The following is a 22,499-nucleotide window of genomic DNA, read 5'->3' as shown; positions in this document are numbered from 1 at the left end:
TTAAAATATTGCATTAAGGGGCACCTTGCGTGGCTCAGTAGGTTAAATGTCCTACTCTTGATCTCAGCTCAAGTCTCTTTTTTTTCTTTTTCAGCTCAAGTCTTAATCTCAGGGTCACGAGAAGCTCATGTTGGGCTTCGCACTGGGCATGAAAAAATAAAAATAAAAATAAAATATTTCAGGGGTACCCGGGTGGCTCAGTCAGTTAAGCATCCAACTCCTGATTTCGGCTCAGGTCATGATCTCACGGTTGGTGAGCAGCGACCCCCGCATCAGGCTCACTGCTATCAGCACAGAAACTACTTAGGATCCTCTGTCCCCCCGGCTCTCTGCCCGTCTCCCGCTCGCACTCTCCCTCAAAAATAAATAAAACATGACAAAATAATAATAAAAATAAATTAAAAAATAAATAAATGGGGCGCCTGGTGGCTCAGTCTGTTAAGTGTCCAACTTCGGCTCAGGTCATGATCTCGTGATTCATGAGTTTGAGCCCCACATCGGGCTCTGTGCTGATAGCTCAGAACCTACTTCAGATTCTGTGTCTCCCTCTCACTCTGTCCCTCCCTTGCTCTGTCTCTCTCCCTTTCTCAAAAATAAATAAATATTTTAAAACCTTAATTTAAAAAATAATAAAATAAAATATTGCGTTAAAATATTAACTTGATCTCAGATTTTCAGCAACACCTTTGAATTTTGCACCCTAGGTGAATGCCTCACTCTCCTCATCAGTCCTCCCACCAGATGGACCCACAGTCCAAATCCTACACATGGTTCTACCAGGCAGAGCCCCCTTATCCCCAAATCCTTTGAAACTGGGACTCAAAGGCAGAGATTTGCTTGGAATCTCTTGGAGAGGGGCCTCCATTAACTCCCCTCCCTAGCACCCTACTCCCTGAGCCCCCATGTGTGATGCTGGGTGCCCAAAGAGAGGACACTGTATCTGCCAAAGCCCCTCAACCCACCGCCCCTCCTCCCCTCACCCCCTCCTGGGAAATCCCAGGCCTGGCTCAGCCTGGGCATTCCCAGGCCCGCCCAGGGCCTGCCCCATGCTGAGTCCCCAGCCTGGTGGGTCTCCTGGAAACTCCCCAGGTTGGTTTCAGGGTGGGAGGCCCACAGTGAAGCAGCCCCAACCACTTGGAGCCCATCCCACCTGAAACTGGAATAAAGGGGAGGCGGGTTCATTTCTGCAGGACTCAGCCACAGCACCGCACCAGGAAAGAGGAGGGCCCCTCTCTGTCAACCCAGGCGAGCCCAGAAGCCAGCTCCTGGGACAAAGCCAGGGTCCTGAATGCTCTGGCCCAATCCCTGCTCTCAGCTGCCTCTGATTGCTTGGGATCAGGACTTGGAACTGGATAAGAGGTGACACCTCCTGATCCCATGGGCTCAGCGCAAGCCTCGGCAAAAACAATCCCCAGCCCCTGTGCCCATCTTCTGCCTGAACCTGAGGTGCTGGCAGCGAAGAACACAGGAGGCCTTATCAACCCTGGGTTTTTCCTACTCTCCCTTCCCCCAGCACAGCCGGTCTTACCAGTTGGGCAGACACCTGAGAGTCCCCTCCGGTGGCCAGCTGCAGCTCCAGAACAATAATTATAGGAAGGGGTTAGGGTTTGCTGGACCGGCCTCAGTCTGCCTCTCTTGGGAATGGGAAGTTTGTTGGAGTCTAAACTACTTGGCCTCCGGGCCCCTCCTGGGATGGGTCTGGCTTGCTGACCCTGGACCTCAGCCTGGGAGGGACAGGATAGGATGGGGGAGTCCCTGAAACCAGACAACCTTGACCCAGGGCACTCTGTCCCCATGCTCCTGCTACCTCCCGCCCACAGCTCTGCAAGGGGCAGCTGTGTCATTCACCACTGGACTTTGACAGTAGCCAAAGGCACCAGTCAATTCTCTCTTCCAGTTCTGCCAGCATCTCCGCTGAGGTCAACTGGATATGTCCCTCAGAAGCTGGAACCCCACAATGGTGGCCCAGGGTGTCCTCTGGGTCCTGTTTGGATTGCTGCTGCGGCCGGAGCCCGGGACAGGTGGGTCAGAAGGCAGAGACCTGGGGCTGGGACTCAATTCTGCAAAAGTGTATTGTGCCCTCTCTGTGTCCAGCCCTGTACAGGGTGAGGTTGGAGACCCCAGGAGGCCCCAGTCTCAAGGAACCTCCAGTCTCCAGATGCTGCCAGCCCCAAAGGGTCAGGACTCAGGAGCTGGGGGAAGGACTTGGAGCCAGAAGAGCAAAAATCAGGAAAGTTTCCTGGAGGAGGGGACATAGATTTAAGATAAAAAGAAGGAAAAAAAAAATCACTTGGTGGGGAAGCAGGAACGGGTGTTTTAGGCAAAAAGAAGAGACTGTCTGGAGAAGAACCTGGATTCTAGAAAGAGTGTAGGGATTAAAACTTCCTGGGTTCACATCCTGCCTCTGTCACTTCCTAGCTGTGTGATTCTAGGCAGACGATTTAGCCTCTCTGTGCTCACAGGGTCATTGTGAAGATTAAATGGGTTAGGTCACCTAGAATGGTGCCTGGCACATAGTAAATGTTTAATGAACATTAGCTGTCATTCAACATCCCATTCAGCTCGAGCCCAGCATTCCTCAGTTCCGGGGTCAGGCACTTGACACTTCCTTCACAGGGCACAGGCCCACTCTCCCCTCCCTGGCCATCCTTAGAGACACCTATCCCTCTAAAATCCCCCAAACTCCAAGCCATTAAAACCTCCATTTGGGGGCACCTCGTTGGCTCAGTCGGTTAAGCGTCTGGCTTCGGCTCAGGTCATGATCTCACGGTTCGTGAGTTCGAGCCCCACGTCAGGCTCTGTGCTGACAGCTCAGAGCCTGGAGCCTGCTTCAGATTCTGTGTCTCCCTCTCTCTCTGCCCCTCACCTGCTCTCTCTCTCTCTCTCTCTCTCTCTCTCTCTCAGAAATAAAAAATAAAACATTAAAAATTAAAAGAAAAGAAAAATTCCATTTTCCCCTCAAAGCATCTGGGAGCTCTGCCCATTTTTGTCCATCCCACTGACACTACCCTGGCTTTCGCTACCTTCATCACTTACCTCCACACTGTCTCCCCTCTCCCTTCTCTAGCCTCCCCCAAATCCATTCTCCACATGGTAGCCAAAGGAGCAGCCTTAGAATACCAACCAGGCCCTGTCTCTCTCCTGCTCATGAACATGAACATGAACTTCTACTCATGAACATGGCTCCCCAGTGCTCACTGATCATCTAAGCTCCTTAACTGGCTATCTGTGCCTCAATTTCCTCATCTACACAAGGATGGTGTTGGGGGTCACAGGGTTGTCCAGTGAAGAGCTGGGGGCATTGAGAAAATGTGAAAGCAGCAGGGGGAGGAACAGGGGAGGTGCTGGGCCACTGGGCTAATGTTGTCTGTCCTCCTGCAGCAACCCTGCCCCTGCTCATGGACTCTGTCATCCAGGCCCTGGCTGAGCTCGAGCAGAAGGTACCAGCCACCAAGGCCAGGCACACTGCTTCTGCATGGCTGCTGTTAGCCCAGGAGTCGGGTCCCCGCGATCTTGTCCATCACTTCCTGCTGGAGGGGCGGAGTCTCAAGGCCACCAGGCTGGATCCCCACCAACTGAGCCCAGAGCTTCGAGGTCTAACCAAGGACGTGGTCCAACATGGTGTTCGGGCCGGGCAGGAATATGGAGTTGTGCTGGCACCCGATGGCTCAACGGTGGCAGTGGAGCCTCTTCTGGCGGGGCTGGAGGCAGGGCTGCAGGGGTACAGGGTTGTAAACCTGCCCTTGGACAGCACGGCCAGCCCTCTGGATGCTGGAGCCACCTTTGCAGACACTGAAGCCACGGTTCCCGATGTAAGAGCCCCATCTCCAGGGTTCAGGGATGCCCTTCCAGATGTCATCTCTGCAGATGTCGGAGCCATGTATTCAAATGTGAGAGCCGCAGATCTAGATGTCAAACCCACCTCTCCAGGTGTTAGACCTGGCTCTCCAGATGTCCCCGTCACCTCTCCGGATGTCCAAGCTCCCTCGCCAGGTACCAAATTCAAGTCCCCGACCACGGTGGACAGCCTCCTGGTGGTCACCCTGGCCAGAGACCTGGGTCTGGCCTTCCTCCAGGGCCCTCAGACCTGGAGTCATTCAGGCCTGGGAACCGACGGTTGCTGGGACCAGCTATCTGCCCCCCGGACCTTCACACTCTTAGACTCCAAGGCATCGCCAGTCACCATGGCCTTCCTCAACGGTGCCCTGGACGGGGCCCTCCTAGGAGATTATCTAAGCCGAACTCCTGAGCCCCGGCTACCTCTCAGCCACCTACTGAGCCAATACTATGGTGCTGGGGTGGCTGGAAATCCAGGACTTTGCAGCAACCTCCGACGGCAGAACGGAGCTGCTCTGACTTCAGCCCCTACATTGACCCAGCAGGTGTGGGGGGCCCTCATCCTGCTACAGAAGCTGGAGCCAAAACACCCTCAACTGCAGGGCATGAGCCAAGAACAGCTGGCACAGGTAGCAACCAACGCTACCAAGGAATTCACTGAGGCCTTCCTGGGTGAGAACAGCCCTCATCCCCTGTGATTCCCTGCCCCCCTCCCCCCCATCTCACAGATGCTACACTCTTAGCCTCATGTGGCCAGGGGGATCTAATTTAACTAAATTTAACAGCCCCTAGGCTTGGGGGATTCCAGAGGGAGAAATAAGGGTCCAGGCGGAGCGTGGGGGGGGGGGGGGGGGGGGGGGGGGGGGCGGTGTGGGCAGGGCCGCATAGGTAAAGAAAGGCTAGATTTGGGTCTTAAAGGCTGAGTAAAAGTTCATCCGACCAATGGGGCGCCTGGGTGGCTCAGTCGGTTGGGCGGCCGACTTGGGCTCAGGTCATGATCTCGCGGTCCGTGGGTTCGAGCCCCGCGTCGGGCTCTGGGCTGACAGCTCAGAACCTGGAGCCTGTTTCAGATTCTGTGTCTCCCTCTTTCTCTGACCCTCCCCTGTTCATGCTCTGTCTCTCCCTGTCTCAAAAAGAAATAAATGTTAAAAAAAAAAAAAAAAGTTCATCCGACCAAAAAAAAAAAAAAAAAAAAGGCGGGGGACAGGTAGAGAGAGGGCATTCTAGGAGGTGGGCTCAGCACATGCAAAGGCACAGAGGTTCAAATGGAAGTTCAGCCAGTTACTCCTGTGCATCTTTAGGGAAGTTGCTTCACTTCTCTGAACCTCTCCTTCTTCAGTGAAAATCATTGCTTCCTCTTGGATGTTCTGGGTGATTTAAGAAAGATGAAGCGTGTAAAGCAAGTAGCTTTACACAATTAGAGGGCAATAAACGGGGGCTGAGATCCCCCTTTTCTCAGCGTAGCTGACCCTCTCTAGAAATCAGAGCAGAGCCAGCTGGAGAGTGCTGAGTCCTGGACTGTAGCGGGCCTTAAAACAAGAGCTTAAATTCTTGGGGTTTATCCTCAAGGTGATGGGAGTCATAGCAGATATTCCAACAGGACTGCGACGCTGTCAAATTTGGTTAAGTTAGATCCCCATGGCGGCCGGGGGAAATGTCCTCAGATCTGGAGGGAGGCTGGAGGACTGGTCCACACGTGCGCTTTACCGAGGATGCGGGCGGCAAGCAGAGAAACGCTGGCTGACCCCAGCCCTGGACTCCCTTCTCCGCAGGGTGCCCGGCCATCCACCCCCGTTGCCGCTGGGGCGCAGCACCATATCGGGGCCTCCCGACGCCGCTGCAGCTGCCCCTCGGGTTCTTGTACGTACATCACACGTACGTGCCGGCGCCACCCTGCACGGATTTCGCGCACTGCGCCGCCGACATGCGCTCGATGCAAAGCTTCCACCAAGATACTCGGGGTTGGGACGACATTGGCTACAGGTAAACCGAGCCCGGCCGAGCGCTAACCTTTCAGGGTGGAGCCTGGGGTGGGCGGAGCCTGACCCAGGGGGCGGGGTTTGGACCCGAGCCGCCGGGCGAGAGGAGGCTTTTTGGGGGTGGGTGGAGCCAAGGTGGAGGGGCGGTGGCCTTGACTCAGGTCTGGGCCTTAACCGGGACCAGAAATACCTCAAAACGGCGGGATTCTTGGGTCTGGTGTAGGAGCTAAGAAAAGAGCAGTGGAAAGAGCTGGGTCTGGGACAGGGCAGTGAGGGAATATGACCTAGGACAGAAAAGAGCTCTGGATTGGGCAGGAGCTGTACTTGAGACAATGTGGAGGGGGCTGGGTAGAAAGGGACGCGGCCAATGCTGAGGGGCAGATCCAGAAAAACGGAACCGTTTCTGCGGTGGCACGTGGGGAGAGGTGAGAGGATGGACGGGGTAGAGCCAGAGCGACCGGGGAGGAGTGGGGGGGACTTGGCGTGGAGGTGGCCCTTGGTTCGGGTGCAGAATTGGGGTAGGGGGCCGGCTGAAAGGCAGGGCGTCCCTCATGCAGCCTAGTGCCTGCTTCCCCCTCCCCTCTACAGTTTCGTGGTAGGCTCAGACGGCTACGTGTATGAGGGCCGCGGCTGGCACTGGGTGGGCGCGCACACACGCGGCCACAACTCCCGCGGCTTCGGCGTGGCCTTCGTGGGCAACTACACCGCGGAGCTGCCGGCGAAGGCTGCGCTTCACATCGTGCAGGACGTGCTCCCCGGCTGCGCAGTGCGCGCTGGCCTCCTGCGGCCAGACTACCAGATGCTTGGCCACCGCCAGCTCGTGCGCACTGACTGTCCTGGGGACGCGCTCTTCGACCTGCTGCGCACCTGGCCGCGCTTCGCTGCGGTGAGTACAAGACCCCACACTACCTGAGCCTGCGGCCCAGCTTTCCGCACAAGCCCAGAGCTCACCCCTGACCCCCGTCTGCCCGCCCAACCTCAGCAGGCCCCTGACTCCTTACTGCAACCCCTATGCCCATACAGCCTCAGCCAGGCTCCTGGGCCCCTTCGCAGTCCATCTATTCCGGCAACCTAGGCCCAGACTTCAGTCCTTCTGCTTACAACAGCTCCTACTCACTGTCCTCTGCTTGCACAACGTCAGCTGAGCCCCGACCGAGCCAGCTTGTCCTTTGCCCAGCCCCAACACCTCTGCCCTCCCAACCAAGGCATGGACTCCAACCCTACACAGCCTTTCTGCCCAAACAACCTCAGCCTGGCCTGCATAACTTATACCCAAGTTACCTCTTCTGCCTGTACACCCTCACCCAGACTACCCAAACTTGGCCTCACCCCATCCCTTACCCAAAAGGCCCTCGGTCTACACAACACTAACTTAGCCTGTGACCCTCTACAGAAAACCCCTTTGCCTGCACAACCTCTAGCCAGCTTCTAACTGTGCTGCCATCCTCTGCCCAATCTCAGCCCTAAGGATGCTTGCTCGCCCCAGCTTCCTTGACCCCTGATGGCAGCTCTTATGCTGGAGCAATCCATGTACAGCCAGCACAGCCTTGGCCTAATGATCCCACCTACCCCCTGCCCTCGATCACCTAAACACCTCTATATTCACACCTGCACAATCTCATCCTTAACCCTATTTCGTTAAGCTGGCTCGCAGTCTACATCATACTCACCCCCTCACTTTGGGCTTCTGTCCTCTTCCCTATCCAGGGTCCCACCATGATGGGGGCAGGCCCACCTCCCCCACTCCCCAAGCCTCACACTGCCCTCTATTTTCTAGAATGTGAAACCCAGAACAGCCAGGAGGGCTTCTAGAAGATCCGGAAGGAAGCCACCTGCAATGATCCTGCCAGCCTCAGACCTCCAATAAAGAGACAGTGGAAAGAAAGCCCGTGTCTGTGCACCATCCGTGTTTGCACACATTGTTTTAATTTGCGTTTGCCTAGAAGCAGGCCAGAGACAAGAATGCCAACCAAGTAGTTTGCTTGGGAGGTGAAGGTGATCCTAGGACATATCAGTTGGGGATGCAGGAAGAGAGGTAGGGACGGGAAGGCGTCCAGGAAAGGGTGCATTATCAAGCAAGTTGGTGTTGCGGGGACACGCAGCTCAATCCCACCAGGGACCTCTGGGGGACAGTGTAAGACACGCCCCTCAGAGTTGTCCCACTCAAGAGGCAAGGGAGCTGGGTGTTGATTCTCCAGACTTCATAGTCGTTGGCTAAGGGCTAATCTTGGGGAGGTATTAATTCTCTGGCACTTTGGGGCTGCTTGTTGCGTAGAGAGGGAGAGTGGGCGCCATACATCAGAGAAAGATCTCCAGCAAAAATGCAGGCAGTTGGGAGTGGATCAGTATTCAGTGAAGTGGGAAAGACTCAGGGACACATCAGAACACGGGGAAACTCTGCGTGTGTGCACAGTGACTGGATTGAATGCAGTAAGAATGAGGTGGACATACCTAAGGTGTATACACCTCTGTGCACATGTCCAGCTCCAGGAAAAGGGTCTTTGGCCCTCATGGAAGATCCTGCACCTTGGGATGGGTTACAGAATTTGTGAGGCACAGGGCAAAATGAAAATGCAGAGCCCTCTGTCCAAAAAGCAGGAACTTCTGGGTGCCTGGGTGGCTCAGTGGGTTGGGCATCCAACTCTTGGCTTCGGCTCAGGTCATGGTCTCGCAGTTGGTGGGTTCGAGCCCCGCATCAGGCTCCATGCTGACAGTGTGGAGACTGATTGGGATTCTCTCTCTCTCTCTCTCTCTCTCTCTAAGTAAATAAAAATACATTTTTTTAACTTTTTTTTAACGTTTATTTATTTTTGAGACAGAGAGAGATAGAGCTGAACGGGGGAGGGTCACAGTGAGAGGGAGACACAGAATCTGAAACAGGCTCCAGGCTCTGAGCAGTCAGCACAGAGCCCGACGCGGGGCTCGAACTCACGGATTGTGAGATCATGACCTGAGCCGAAGTCGGACGCTTAACCGACCAAGCCACCCAGGCGCCTCAAAAAACATTTGTTTTAAAGCGGGAACTTCAAGACAGTGACAGCAAAGCATTAAATGTAGTCTGAAGCCTTTCTATGAGTGGGGGTCCTGGACACCTGCCCAGGCCACGTGTCCATGAATGTGATCCTACCCACCCCATCCTGTGGATTCTGGTCACCCTTGCCTTTGCACAAACTCTTCCTTCTACCTGGCATGCCCTTCCCATGGTCAGCTCCTTATGCCTTGGGTCCCAAGTGTCACCTCTTCAGGGAGGTCCTCCTGGATTTTTTCACTTCTGCTCAGCCTCTACTCCAGTCTATTTTCCTCCAATTCCTACCCACCAGCTAGAAATGTCTGGCGTTTATATTCAGGATCTGTTTTCCTCATGGGACTGTGAGCTCCAGGAGGGCAAGAACCAAATCCGTTTTGTTCCCCGTGGCTTCTCCCGCACCTAGTACATATTACGTAGGCATTCAGGAAGCATTTATTGAATAAATGAATAAGCCAAGGCTCCCGTTATGAACCTTCTGTAACCAATGCTATCGTCTTGTTGTACAAATAAGGAAACCGAGGCTCAGAGAGGAAGTGACTTGCTGGAGGTCACACAGTGAGAGGACCAGCTGGCACTGGAGCCCACTCCTGGGCCAGGATTCGACGGACTCTCATGCTGACTCATTTATTTCTCAGAACAGCACTTGCTCACCTCTTTTTACAAGTAAACACTCACCGAGGTATAACAGAGATACGGGGAAGTGCACCGAAATGTACAGCTCAATAAATTTTCAAAACAGAACACACACAGTGTCACCAGCACCCAGTTCGAGAAATGGGACACGTTAAATTTCTTATGTGACCTTCACCTCAATTAGGGAAAAAAAAAAATCAACTCCCAGATGCTCCACTACCCTCTTCCCAAGGAGACCGAAATCCTGACTTGTTGCACATAGTTTTGCCTCCCTTGCAACTTTATGTCAAAGGAACTACACGGTATTTACTCTTCACTGTTTGTGATTCATCCAAGTTCAACCATTCAGCAGTTTGTTCATTTCGTTGCTGCATAGTATTCCACTGTGGGAAGAGACACAACTTATTCCTTCTCCAGTAGACGGACACTTGAGTTGCCTCCAGCTTGGGACTATTACAGACAGCACTGGTAGGTCTATTGGATGTATACCTCCCACTGCAACTGCTGGGTCAGAGGAGAGCTGTATAGTCAATGTTAGTAGATCGTGGCAGTTTTCCACCTTAGGTGAATTGATCTACACTCTGACCAGCAGAGACCTCGAGGTGCTCCGTATTCTCACCAGCACTTGGTCAGTATGTACCCATTTCGCAGAGAAGGTATCTGAGGCTCAGAGAGGCTGCCTCCCAGGCAGTGAGAGATTCTGGGTCCTACTCAGTCACCTCTCACCTCCTCTCCTCCTGCATCCTGCCCCCACTGTGCCCTCCCAGCCTGGCTGTGGGGTGGGGTGGGACAGACAGGGTCACGTGGAGTTGCGTTCAGCGGGAGGAAGCCAGGCAGGGTGCAGACGGCTGCCGATTTTGGGGCTGGTCGGGAAATCAAGGTAAGGGAGGGAGTGCGTGTGGCCACTAAGGGGGTTCCCTGGGGGCAGAGCTGAGAGTGGGGAGGGGGCCAAGATGAGGACAGCATGTGGGAACACACTGGGCAGAACTGTCACCCTCTTGTCCCCCAGGAGAACCCCTGCCATGAACCCATCATCACCGTGCAAGGCCTCCCAAACCCAGCCTGCAGCTTCGTCCCTGCTAACCTCCTACCACTGGCACACAGGGGGTGATGGGGAGAAAGTAGCTGGAGGGTCCCGCTGGGGCCGACTTGCAGGCTGGGGGAGGGCACTAAGCCACCAGGAGCCCGTGGTCAGCAGTCAGCCAGCCTCTCGCTCGCTGTTCCGTCGTGTCCTCTCTTCGCCCCCCAAGGAATCACGCACAAGCCGCCTCCGGCTATCCAAGACCCTCTGGGGGAGGCATAAGAGCCCACCGCTGGAACCAGAGCCAGAGCCAGAGGCCCCAGGTACATGGCTCCCCCACCCAGGCTGGGAGGGAGGCCGGATGCTTGGGTTTTGTCTGCCTCCGGAGCATCAGCCCTACAGACACAGGAAGTTGTGGGGAGTGCAAAAGCCCAACAGGAAGTGGCTGGGGCCCAGCTGCCCTCTTCCCTCTTCCCCCTCACACAGGGACTGGGGGTAGGGGGGAGTGGTCAGGGACCTGCGTGCTGGGGGTCCACCCTGGGGAAGGGAATGGGACTACACTGAGGGTAGCCCTGCCCAGATACCAAATGGCTCTTGGCCCCAGTGGGTCTCTCCTCATATCCAATAGCCCAGCTCATTCTCTCCTGCCTGGGTATCATCTCAGCTGCCTCCTGCTCTCTAGCCCTCTGGCCTCCATATCTTAAGTTCCTTCACCTTGGACCTCAGCTTCTCCATCAGCTAAGTGGGGATCATAATCCCTACCTTAAAGCATATTTTATTTAATTCACATTCATTCATTCATTCATTCATCCATTCATTCATGCATTCAAACAGAGATCTGTCAAGCATTTACTACATGCCAGGCCTTGATTTAGTCACTAAGGACGCAGCAGTGAACAAAACGGATGAAACTGCCTGCCCCATGTAGCTCATACTGGGCATGACAGACAGTAAACAGAAAGTGATAGATTGGGCCGTTACACAGAGGGATCTAGAAGAGTAAGGGATAGGCCATGAAGATTGAATGTATGTACGAATGTAGCATGAACGTAGCACCAGCCCAGGGCCCGGTATGTTCTAAGTGATCTACGAACAAGTGGAGCTATTTATTCCCCTGATGGGAAAACCATAGGGTGACAGGTAATCTGGGGGGTTAATTCAGCCCTTCTATTCCTGGAAGCTCTTTTCATATGCCCATTTTGCAGATGTATCACTTCAACCTCCCACTCCACAGGATCCAGAGAGAGTTCCAACAAGCAAGACTGCTTCTGCTTCTCCCCTGCTCAAATGCCACCCATGGCTCCCCATTACCCCCAGGATGAAATCCCACAACTCTCTAACTGGCACCCAAGTTTCTGCACCAATCTCTTCTTGGACCTTTCCCTCTTGCCTCTGAGCTCTCTGAGCCCTTCTTGCCTTTCCTGGGCATCTGCCATCTCCCAGCCTTTGCTCAAACTGCTCTTGCCACTGTCCCCATCTTGCCACCATCTCTGTCAACATCCAACCTGCTGTTCAAGACCCGCTGAAAACCTACTGTCTCTGGAGGCTTTTCCTGACCCACTGCACCACCACCTCCCCCTTCCCTGATCTTTTTTTCTATTCCTTTCTCAAATGTTGAATGCTTTCCACCTTATAATAGTTATTTATGTAAGGAACCAAGGATGCTGGCTTGCTGTTTAACTTCCTAGATCAACCTGCTGTCTTGGTTAAGAGAATGCTTGTGTCCGAAGCCTGGCTCAACCACGCACAAGCTGTGTGACCTTGGGGAGGTCACTCAACCTCTCTGGTTTTCAGTTTCCTCCTTGGCAAAATGGGGGTTCTAATAGCCCTTTGAATGGCTTTTGGAGGATTAAATGAGAGAAGGCGTGTGGAGTAGTAAACACAGTACAGGGTACATGTGTCCACCACCCCTGGCCTGGAGGGACAAGGTCCAGAGAGGGGTGGAAACTTGTCCAACAACAGCCTGACATGGCTGCCGGGTGGGCTGGGGCCAGGGGGAGAGGAGATACTTGGGAGGGAACCCCCTGATGAGCCTCTATGAATGGAGAGGGAAAGACTCCTATGTCCCCGGCACCCCCTCCTCTACCCAGAGCCTGAGCCAGAGCCAGAGACCCCTGCCCCACAGATCCCGGAGGCCCCCACACCTGACGTACCCATCTGGAACATTGGGGCCTTCACCCTGCTTGATGGGAAGCTGGTGCTGCTTGGCAGTGAGGAGGAGGTGAGAAGGGGCACAGGAGCAAGGGGAGGGAAGAAGAGGGTGGGAAGGAGACAGAAGAGAGTGGCGGGAGAGGGTAATGGAAATGTGTCTGCCTGCCTGGCTCCCCTTTATGACTACCCACTTTTCTGGAGAACAGGGTCCTCGCCGGCCCAGGCTGGGGAGTGCTAGCTCTGGGGGCAGCATCCAGGTAGCCATGGGGAGCCTCAGGGATCCAGGTGAGTTGTTTCAGAGGTGGGGAGGGCTGGGGCATTTGGGAACCTGTCAAGGTGGGGCAGAATCCAAGATGATCCCACCCCCCAACCTTCCACCCCTGACCGTCTACAGATCGGACCCCCGGAAAGACCGAGCCAGAGGCTGCTGGCCCCAACCAGGTCCACAACGTTCGGGTGAGGCATCCAGTGGGAGGCAGAGGGGACAGCAAAGACTCCCAGAGCCTCAGAGATGAAAGGGGACTCTTACTGGGTGATCTTGGGCAGGTCACTGACCCACCACCTATGGCTTCAGTGTCCCCATCTGTCAAATGGCACTAATGAGAGAACCTCCCTCTCAGGGCTGTTTATGAGAAGTTAGTAGAGAATGCAGAATAGCCTAGGATTGGCGCTTTTTTTTTTTTTTTAACTTTTTATTTATTTATTTATTTATTTATTTTTGAGACAGAGAGAGACAGACCATGAACGAGGGAGGGGCAGAGAGAGAGGGAGACACAGAATCGGAAGCAGGCTCCAGGCTCTGAGCCAACAGCCCAGAGCATGATGCAGGACTCGAACTCACGGACCGCGAGATTGTGACCTGAGCTGAAGTCGGCCGCTTAACCGACTGAGCCACCCAGGCGCCCCAGGATTGGTGCTTTAGAAAGCGGGGCTATTGCTTGCCTTTATTATTACTGCTAATACAGCCTGAGCTTGTGGTCCCCCCTGCAAACCAGCAGACCATCCAGGACACCCCGGGGGGAAAGAAGCTGAGGAGGGAGAACAAGGTTCTGCCCACCTGATATCCCCTTTCCCACAGGGATTGCTCAAGAGGCTGAAAGAGAAGAAAAAGGCCAGGTCAGAGCTTGGAGCCAATGCCTCCCGGGATGGGTAAGTGTCTCTGAGGGGCCGGAGGGACTGGGATTCAACACTGCGCCCTCCACCTCCACCTGCATCATTCCCCCCCTTCACCAAAACCCCGATACAGCCCCGGCTGTGTCCGGCCGCATGTTGAGCAATGCTGGAGCCACTGAAAGAAGGGGGGCGGGGGCAGAGTTTGACACAATAACTCTCAATCAGGAACTAAGTCAACACCCTGGTCTGGGAGTGTCAGGGAAGGGACACATGAGCTAAGATCTGAAGGAAGGATGGAAGTCAACCAGGCCAAGAGGGGCAGGAAAAGTATTCCAGGCTAGGAAGCAGGGAGTGCAAAGGCCAAGGGGCCAGACGGAGTGACAAAAACAAGGCTAGTATGACTGGAGTTCAGAGAAAGGGATTCATTGGAGGCACATGAGGTCAAAAGGTGACAAGGACTGTACCATATGAGGTCATACAGGCCACCATGAGGAGTTGAGCTTATCCTAAAAGGTTAGGTTCAAGTCCGATTTCGTTTCAAGTTCATCCTGGACTCTCTCCACCCTTCAGGCTGTAGGGGGTGGGTTGGTGGGGAGGAGAGAAGTACGACCACTTATCCAACCGCCCCCTCCTCAGGCCTCCCAGTGCTCTGGGCTCTCGGGAATCGCTGGCCACGCTCTCCGAGCTGGACTTGGGTGCTGAGCGGGATGTGCGTGTCTGGCCCCTGCATCCCAGCCTCCTGGAGGAGCCTCACTGTTTCCAGGTAAATGCAGACAACTCTCCCTCTGACCCCGACCCTTTGGTTCCACCTTGGCCTCAACCCTTGGATCCTCATCCCCAACAGGTAACTTGGGCGGGCGGGAGCCGCTGCTTTTCTTGTCGCTCCGCCGCTGAGAGAGACCGCTGGATGGAGGACCTTCGCCGCCACTTCCAACCCAGCCAGGTCAGTACAGATTAGTGGGACATGAAGGCCCCGCCCTCGGCCACGGCCATGGCCACGGCCCCGCCCTTCCCCCCACCCAACCCCTCACCAGCGCCCTAACGCGGCCTCTGAGATACACCTCCCCGCTAACACCTTTGCAACCACTCCGAGACCCTCCCCAGCTTCCTTCCATTACCAGCTCCTGGCACAAAAAAATCGCGTGCCTTCTATTCACTCCGGGCCCTATTTGCCCCCAAAGCCCCGCCTACCAGGCAAACGCCAAGTCCCCACCCCGCGGCTACTCCTCCTTACCCTGGAGTCCGGATCTCGCCGCGAGAGCCCAGAAAAGCAGGAGGGCTTTCGCAGAACCACCTTGAGACCGCCGTGGGCCCTGTCTCCCCCCAAGGGCCCAGCGATCTCCCTGGGGGCACGGTCCCCACGTCGAGCACCGACGCCTCCTCCCAACCCACTCCCGTCCGCAGGACAACTTGGAGCGGGAAGAGACGTGGCTGAGCGTGTGGGTGCACGAGGCAAAAGGGCTGCCCCGAGCGGCGGCGGGGACAGCAGGCGTGCGCGCCGAGCTGTGGCTGGACGGCGCGCTGCTGGCGCGCACAGCGCCGCGGGCTGGCCCGGGCCAGCTCTTCTGGGCCGAGCGCTTCCACTTCGAGGCGCTGCCTCCGGCGCGTCGCCTGTCGTTACGGCTGCGCGGAGCTGGCCCAGGGGGAGCGGCGCTGGGCCGCGTGGTACTGGCACTGGAGGAGCTGGGCGTCCCCCGCGCGCCCGCCGCGGGCCTGGAGCGCTGGTTCCCGCTGCTCGGGGCGCCAGCAGGCGCAGCGCTGCGGGCGCGGATCCGGGCGCGGCGCCTGCGCGTGCTGCCGTCGGAGCGCTACAAGGAGCTGGCGGAGTTCCTCACCTTCCACTACGCGCGCCTCTGCGGGGCGCTGGAGCCCGCGTTGTCTGCCCAGGCCAAGGAGGAGCTGGCGGCTTCCATGGTGCGCGTGCTGCAGGCCACCGGCCGGGCGCAGGTGCGGCACTGCGACGGGGCGGACGCGAGTGACCCGAGGCTGACTGATCACGCGCCCCGGGGAGCAGGGTGTAGGGGGGCAGGTGGCGCAGGACCCCAGTTGCACAGACGAGGGGCGGGGCACCATCAGGGGCGGGACCTGAGCTTCAGCTGCGAGGGGTGGGGCCTGAGCAGAGACTCTGAGCTGAAAGATTTAATTTTCTGCTGCGAGGGGTGGAGGTTCCGGCCCCGTGAGCCCTAGGAGTGAGGACCGGACCTGAGCGGCAGCCTATGAGGGGCGGGGCCTGTGTCCCAGGTGTGAGTGATTGGCCAAGGGCTCGTATTCCCCCTGGCTCAGTCTGCAACCCGCGCAACGTGAACTCCACTGTGCCCAGGCACTGGTGACAGATCTGGGCACCGCAGAGCTGGCGCGCAGTGGAGGCCGTGAGGCGCTGCTGTTCCGGGAAAACACATTGGCCACCAAGGCCATCGATGAGTACATGAAGCTGGTGGCACAGGATTACCTCCAAGAGACTCTGGGTGAGTCGGAGAGTGGATGTCAGAGGCTGTCTGGGCAGGCTAGGGAACCCCAAGGAAGATCTGGGAGCTTCTAGGTAACCTGGATGCTGGTAGTGGGTGGTGCCTTTGGGGGTGCTGAAATCCTGGAGGCAACTGGGGGCTCCCCCAAAGATGTTAGGTGTCTCCAGAGGAAGCTGGACATGGAGTTGGAGGCCAAGTGTGGTGGGTTCTGGTGGTCACGGCCCTGGCCGCTGTCTGGCTGTGCTGTGCTGCAGGGCAGGTCGTGCGGCGTCTCTGTGCTTCCACTGAGGACTGTGAAGTGGACCCCAGCAAGTGCCCTCCCCCAGAGCTGCCACAGCACCAGGCCAGACTGCGAAACAGTTGTGAGGAAGTCTTCCAAAACATCATCCACTCCTACATGTAAGAATCAGGGCCCCAGCACCTGAGCCTACCCCTACATCTCATCCACTGTGCTAATAACCGTGACTCCTAATTGGGGTTGCCAGCTAAAATACGGGATGCCTAGTTAAATGTGATGCAACAGTTGAGACATCCTTTTACTAAAAAAAATATGCATTGTTTAATCTGAAATTCAAGTTTACTGTTTGTCCTGAACTTGTATTTGCTAAATATGACAACCCATTCCCAATGTCATGTCAACTTGGGGTTACTGACCCTGAATAACCTGGGACCCAATTCCTTATCCTCTAGCTACAGGTGGCCCCATACCCTAATTCCATGCCACCTGACCCCAGTTAACACAGGACCTCAATCATGACCTCTGATTCCAGGTGATGCTAACCCCCCAATCCCATGACCTTGACCTTAAATGACCCTGATCCCCAAATCCCATGCAACTGATCACAAAAAACCTGGGATTCCAGTTCCTTGAATTCTGACCCTAGGTGAACCCATACGTCTAGTCCCATGTCACTTGGGACATCAATACCGTGATTTCTGAACCTAGGTTACCCTGTAACCTCAAGTCCATTCTACTTTATATAGTGTAATCTGGCACCCCAATCTCCTATCCAGTTATAGCTACATCCCAAGCTCATGGTCTATATCTCCATGTCAACCTGTATCCCCACCTCCAAGATTACTGACTCCAGAGGTCACCACAATACTTACACCATAAATCCTGACCCCAAGTGTTATTATCCCCAGTGTCTCCAATCCTGGAACCCACAATGTAGGTGACTCCTGACGTCTGACCTTAGGACTTTTACATGAATATGACCTTTATGCCTACTTCCCCCTCTGACCATCGCCTCTTCTGCCCCAGCTGGTTCCCAGCAGAGCTGGGCACTGTGTTCTCAGGCTGGAGAGAAGCATGCAAGGCCCGTGGCTCTGAGGCACTGGGCCCCCGACTGGTGTGTGCCTCTCTCTTCCTGCGGCTCCTGTGTCCTGCCATCCTGGCACCCAGCCTCTTTGGTCTGGCACCAGAGCACCCCGCACCTGGCCCAGCCCGCGCCCTCACACTGATCGCCAAGGTCATCCAGAACCTCGCCAACAGTGCCCCGTAGGTGCTAGGAGGCTGGCCCCATCCTTAGCTGGGAGGCTGGGTGGCCTTGGTTGGGACATCCCTGACAGTATGCCAGGGGAGTGGGGTGGCAGATGACTAGTTTGATCCACCCCGTCCACCCTTGACCCAGGTTTGGTGAGAAGGAGGCCTACATGGGCTTCATGAACAGCTTCCTGGAGGATCATGGGCCAGCCATGCAACAATTCCTGGACCAAGTGGCCATGGTGGATGTGGATGCAGCACCCAGTGGTTACCAGGGCAGCAGTGACCTAGCCCTCCAGCTGGCAGTCCTGCACGCCCAGCTCTGTACCATCTTTGCTGAACTTGACCAGGTATAGCCAGAGCCCAGGGTGTGTGTGGGGTAGGGAGGGGGGCAAGAGGCCTCCGGCCCTAAAGAGCTGCTTACCATTCTCCCTCCATGCCTCATTAGGCAACCCGTGACAGCCTGGAACCCCTGCCCACCATCCTGCGAGCCATTGAGGAGGGCCGGCCTGTACCTGTGACTGTGCCGATGCGTCTCCCACCACCCCCAGCCCAAGTTCATGGCAGGTAACCTGCTGCCTCAAGTCTGGTCCAGTTCTGATGGGTGAGAGCAGAGGCAGAACCAAAGGCAAGCACAGGGTCAGACTGGGGTCAGAGGTGAAGACAAGATCATGTCAGCAGTCGGGAACAGGGTCACGTTGGGATTCTGTCTCAGAAACAGTGTTGCATAAAGGTCAGAGGCTGGAGATGGGGTCACCTGAGGGATCAGAGAGAAGCTCACAGTATGGTACTGAGTCAAATTGGAGCCCAAGGTGGGGATTGGTCATTGCAGAGGTCAGGGAGAGGTCACATTTGGGGTCAGACAGAGAAAGTGATATTGTGGTCAGTGATGAGGGTCAGGTTTCAGTGATACGTTGTGGAGGGGATCAAATCAGGGGTCAGATCAGGGTCTGATGTTAAGATGCACCATCAAGGGTCAGGGAGGGGTTCTTATGGTAAGTCCATCAGGCCCAGGGTCAAATGGGGTCAAGGGTTATACGTAAAGTCATATGGTCACAGTCAGGGTCCATGGTCTGTGCAGAGGCAGACAGGGTCAGCTTCAGGTCAGAGGTCAGGGACAAAAGGAGGGTCAGGTAAGGCAGAAAGGGGATATTCCTGTGAGCAGAGGTCTAGCCCAGGGTCAGATTGAAATCAGAGGTTACAGAGATAGTCAGGTCAAGAATCACCTTGTGTCAAAAGTCAGGGACAAGGCTAGAGAGGAGTCAAAAGTTTCATTGGAGTCAGGTCGAAGATCATAGAGAGGACAGTATTGTCAGAAGTCCGCAAGATCAGAGGTGGAAATGTGATTCCATCAGCGACGGGGTCGCATAGAAAAGATCAGAAGTGGAATCATTTCTGGTCAGAGGTAGGTTTGGGGTCAGCTCAGGGGCCAGTCAAGGATCTGAGCTCCCCGCCCCCCGTTCTCCTCCCAGTTTCTCTGCAGGGGAGAAGCCAGGCTTCCTGGCTCCCCGGGATCTCCCCAAGCACACCCCGCTCATCTCCAAGAGCCAGTCCCTACGCAGCGTTCACGGCGCAGGGAGTTGGGCGCGACCGCAGCCGGACGAAGAGCGGCCCCCGAGGCTGCCCCGGCCGGTGCAGCGCACGCAGAGCGTCCCTGCGGGCCGCCCCGCTCCTCGCCGCCCCTCTGCAGGGCCACGGCCACGACCCAAAAGCTCGCTACGCGCGGGGCCCGCTCCCCGCGGCCGGCCCTGGACCGGGGCCTCAGCATCGTTGCCTCGGAAGCCCTCGGTGCCGTGGCAGCGCCAGCTGGACCAGCCGCGGGACAGAGACCAGGCACTGGGCACGCACCGACCCGTGGGCAAGGTGAGGTCCAGCTCAGGTCTCTGCACAGGGGGGGAAGACGGGACTGGAAAGACAAGAAGCCAGGCAGGTCTGGGTTCAAATACCGAGCTCGCTGCGCTGTGTGACCCTGGGGCTAGTTTGCAACCCTCTTAGGTCCTCAGTTTCCTCCTTTGCAAAACTTGAGCGAGGTTTCCTAACGGAGCAGGGCAGTGAGGAGGCAGAGCGCAAGGGACAAGGAGGTCTGGGTTTTTCGGGGAGAAGATGGGGCGGGACGACGGGTCAGATTACAGCTGCTCCCTTCCCACAGTTAGAGCTGCAGTGTGAGGTGGCCGCCCTGCGCGAGGAGCAGAAGGCTCTGTCCCGCCTCGTGGAGTCGCTGGGCACCGACATCCGGGCTTTGATGGAGAGGCAGGAGCAGCTTCAGGGCCAGCTGCAAGACCTGGACTCCAGGCTCCGCCAAGGGTGAACCCCGCCCTCTCCATTAGCTCTGCCCCCGGGTCAGCCCGCTGTAATCAGATCTGCCGTGGCCCCACTTTCATTCAGGCCCTGCCTCTCAATCCCGCTCAAATCACTCCTGACAGGCCACGCCCCTCTGCCAGCCCCGCCCCAACACACCTGTCTCTCCCCCCCTCTTAGTTCCTCCCACCCCAGTTCGCTGGCGAGTCCTATCCTCTAGGCCCCACTCCTCAATCAGCCCCTCCCAAAACGGTTGGTCCCGGGCTTCTCAATCTGGGCACACCTCCATCGCGGTCCCCACTTCACCCAGACTGTCCAAGCCCCGTCCCCCAAGAATTGCTCGGTTCTTTCCTCCCACCCATTCAAGGCTCTGATTCAGCCCGGGCTTCAATTTTATCTAGGCTCCGCCCCCTAGTGTAGACAAACTCCGCCTCCGCACCAAGCCCCGCCCTCTGATTTCCTGGCTGCCCAACCCGGAGCTGGAGCGGAGTTTCTCAGCCTCTGACCCTCCCTTCTTGCCCCTGATCCCCACAGGACCTCGCAGTTGGATCCAGAGAGTGGCCGTCCAAGCGGTGAGGATCACAGGCTGAAAAGTCTGGTGAGACCCTTGCCCCAGCCGCGGGGAAGATGTGGGCGGTGAGGGAACCAGGGTTGGGGTGCGACCCACCCCTGGCTCCGAGCCCACTGCCACTGCCTCTCCAGGAGCGCCGCCTGGCTGAGATGGAGAGTACTCAGGTCCAGCTGAGGAATGTGGTGCAAAGCCTGCAGCTTCTTTCAAGAACGCCGGGATCCCGGAGCCAGTCCCTCCCCCTCAAACCACCGTGTATCAACGGAGATACCACCTGAGCTGTCCACGCTGCCCCACGTGGTCTGGGAGCAGATGGCCGTCCCAGAGGCCTGTCCGACCCCTGTTCCAGCCCTAAGTGGCCTACAGTAGGGAGTGGAGCTTTAGCTGCCAAAAAGTCTGGCACTATGAGGTTACCCAGTAAAATTTTGATTTCAGGAAAATCGATGGATTTTTTTGCCCCTAAGTGTTGCCAATCAGAAAGCACCCCACTCCCACCATTCAGGTCTCCCAAATTCACTCCTAATTAGAGGTCTCATGGAAGGGATACATGAGGAGATTCTCACCAGCTGTGTGACCTTAGACCTTTACTCTGTCAGAACCTCAATTTCCTCATCTGTAAAATGGATCTAAAGTTTCTTACACAGTAGAAGACCCATAGTTTAAGGTGTTCGATAAAAGGTATTCATCATTGTTAGAGGCAGTACCTGCTTCTCAATGAAGCCCAGTCCCCAGATGATAGCATCTTCCTAGGCCCCCAAGTCCCACACCAACTCCCTCATGATAGGGAAAGCATAGGTCTGGGAGGCAGATGGAGGAAGGGGTGAGTAGGTGTGAAGACCGTTGAGCTCCGTGGGTGTTGGTTGGGTAAATGAGTGGACATTTGAATCATGGGTGAACGGATGGGTGGGAGGTAGGGTGAATGGGACAGTAGGCAAGTAAATAGGTTAGCATTTGGTGAATATTTGCCCTGGTAGGTGAGTAAGTAGGCAGATAGCCCAGATAGGTGTGTCTGCCTAGAAGAGACCTGGATCACAGTGCAAAATAAATATGTGAGTTAATTGAGTAACTGGTTATATATATTGCATGAATATTTGTCGGGGTCTCCTGAGACTCTTGAGCTATACAGTGGGGAACCAATAATGAACAAGGCAGATGGGACTCCTGTCCTCATGGAGCTTACACTCTAGCGGAGGAGGCAAGTAAATGTGCAACTGAAAGATGGACATGGCTTGGGTCCATGGCCCAAGCATGGACCATGCATGGCTGGTCCACCCACCCACCCTGCATGGCTGGGTGAAAGGGTGTGTGCAGGGATAGGTGGATGCTTGCTTGGTTGTATGGATAAGTAAGTATTTACTTGTGTGGTGGGTGGGTGAGCAGGTAGATGGGATGTGGATGGGTGGACTCAGTGGGTGTTCAGATGGGTTGTGGGGGTTTGGGTGGGTGGCTAGCTGGCTCACAGGACCAGATGTTGGTTGAGTGGTGGATGGATGAGTGGGTAGATGGGAAGTGAATGGGTGGTTTGAGTGGGTGTTTAGATGGATGGGTGGATAGGTGGTTAGTTGATTGAATGGATAGATGAGTGGTTGATTGGTTGAGTGTGTGGATGAATGAGTGGGGAGATGAATGGGTGGTTGAACGTGTGGATAGGTGGTGGATGGGAGAAGGCCACAGACTTCTTATGTATTCACAATGGGGTAGTTCTGGAGGCTGTGATCCTTGGGGTTGGATGGAGAAAAGGGGCTTAATATTGGGGACCTAGGGCAGCTCTAGGGGCATGGAGGCGCTGAAGTCCAGCGTGGATAATGCGAAAGGAGGGAGAAGGCTTGTGGTTGGAAGGTAGCCGACTGGGGGCAAGGGACTGAAGGATAAGGATTGGCTGGGTGGAGTTCTCAGTGACCTATAAATGACTCAGGGGGG

General features: G+C 55.8%; 2 protein-coding genes across 2 annotated transcripts; both read left to right on the top strand.

Moving 5' to 3' along the window:
• Positions 1–1,915: 1,915 nt before the first annotated feature.
• Positions 1,916–7,727, top strand: PGLYRP2 (peptidoglycan recognition protein 2). Its single transcript, XM_049640091.1, has 5 exons — positions 1,916–2,021; positions 3,382–4,509; positions 5,610–5,820; positions 6,405–6,702; positions 7,594–7,727. Exons 1-5 carry the CDS (start codon positions 1,931–1,933, stop codon positions 7,681–7,683), a joined length of 1,818 nt encoding a protein of 605 aa, XP_049496048.1. The 5' UTR covers positions 1,916–1,930; the 3' UTR covers positions 7,684–7,727.
• Positions 7,728–10,188: 2,461 nt separating this feature from the next.
• RASAL3 (RAS protein activator like 3) lies at positions 10,189–21,177 on the top strand. The gene is made up of 18 exons (XM_049640088.1): positions 10,189–10,357; positions 10,487–10,821; positions 12,589–12,719; positions 12,856–12,934; positions 13,044–13,105; positions 13,728–13,798; positions 14,399–14,525; positions 14,607–14,705; positions 15,167–15,709; positions 16,083–16,227; positions 16,482–16,626; positions 17,492–17,728; positions 17,862–18,063; positions 18,162–18,280; positions 19,186–19,576; positions 19,863–20,017; positions 20,546–20,609; positions 20,714–21,177. Exons 2-18 carry the CDS (start codon positions 10,500–10,502, stop codon positions 20,855–20,857), a joined length of 3,036 nt encoding a protein of 1,011 aa, XP_049496045.1. The 5' UTR covers positions 10,189–10,357; positions 10,487–10,499; the 3' UTR covers positions 20,858–21,177.
• The last annotated feature ends 1,322 nt before the right edge of the window (positions 21,178–22,499 follow it).

This window comes from Panthera uncia, chromosome A2 (genome assembly GCF_023721935.1).
Source record: "Panthera uncia isolate 11264 chromosome A2, Puncia_PCG_1.0, whole genome shotgun sequence".
NCBI lineage: Eukaryota > Metazoa > Chordata > Mammalia > Carnivora > Felidae > Panthera > Panthera uncia.
This window is presented reverse-complemented; position numbering and strand designations above follow the sequence as displayed.

What these genes read in the sequence shown, in the direction of transcription:
- RASAL3 (XM_049640088.1), top strand. Translation starts at nt 10,500, where the DNA reads ATGAACCCATCATCACCGTGCAAGGCCTCCCAAACCCAGCCTGCAGCT. An exon ending in TGCTTGGCAGTGAGGAGGAG is followed by an intron (nt 12,720 to 12,855) that starts GTGAGAAGGGGC and finishes TCTGGAGAACAG; the next exon opens with GGTCCTCGCCGGCCCAGGCT. An exon ending in AACATCATCCACTCCTACAT is followed by an intron (nt 16,627 to 17,491) that starts GTAAGAATCAGG and finishes CTTCTGCCCCAG; the next exon opens with CTGGTTCCCAGCAGAGCTGG.
- PGLYRP2 (XM_049640091.1), top strand. Translation starts at nt 1,931, where the DNA reads ATGTCCCTCAGAAGCTGGAACCCCACAATGGTGGCCCAGGGTGTCCTC. An exon ending in ATTCACTGAGGCCTTCCTGG is followed by an intron (nt 4,510 to 5,609) that starts GTGAGAACAGCC and finishes CCTTCTCCGCAG; the next exon opens with GGTGCCCGGCCATCCACCCC. An exon ending in TGGGACGACATTGGCTACAG is followed by an intron (nt 5,821 to 6,404) that starts GTAAACCGAGCC and finishes TCCCCTCTACAG; the next exon opens with TTTCGTGGTAGGCTCAGACG.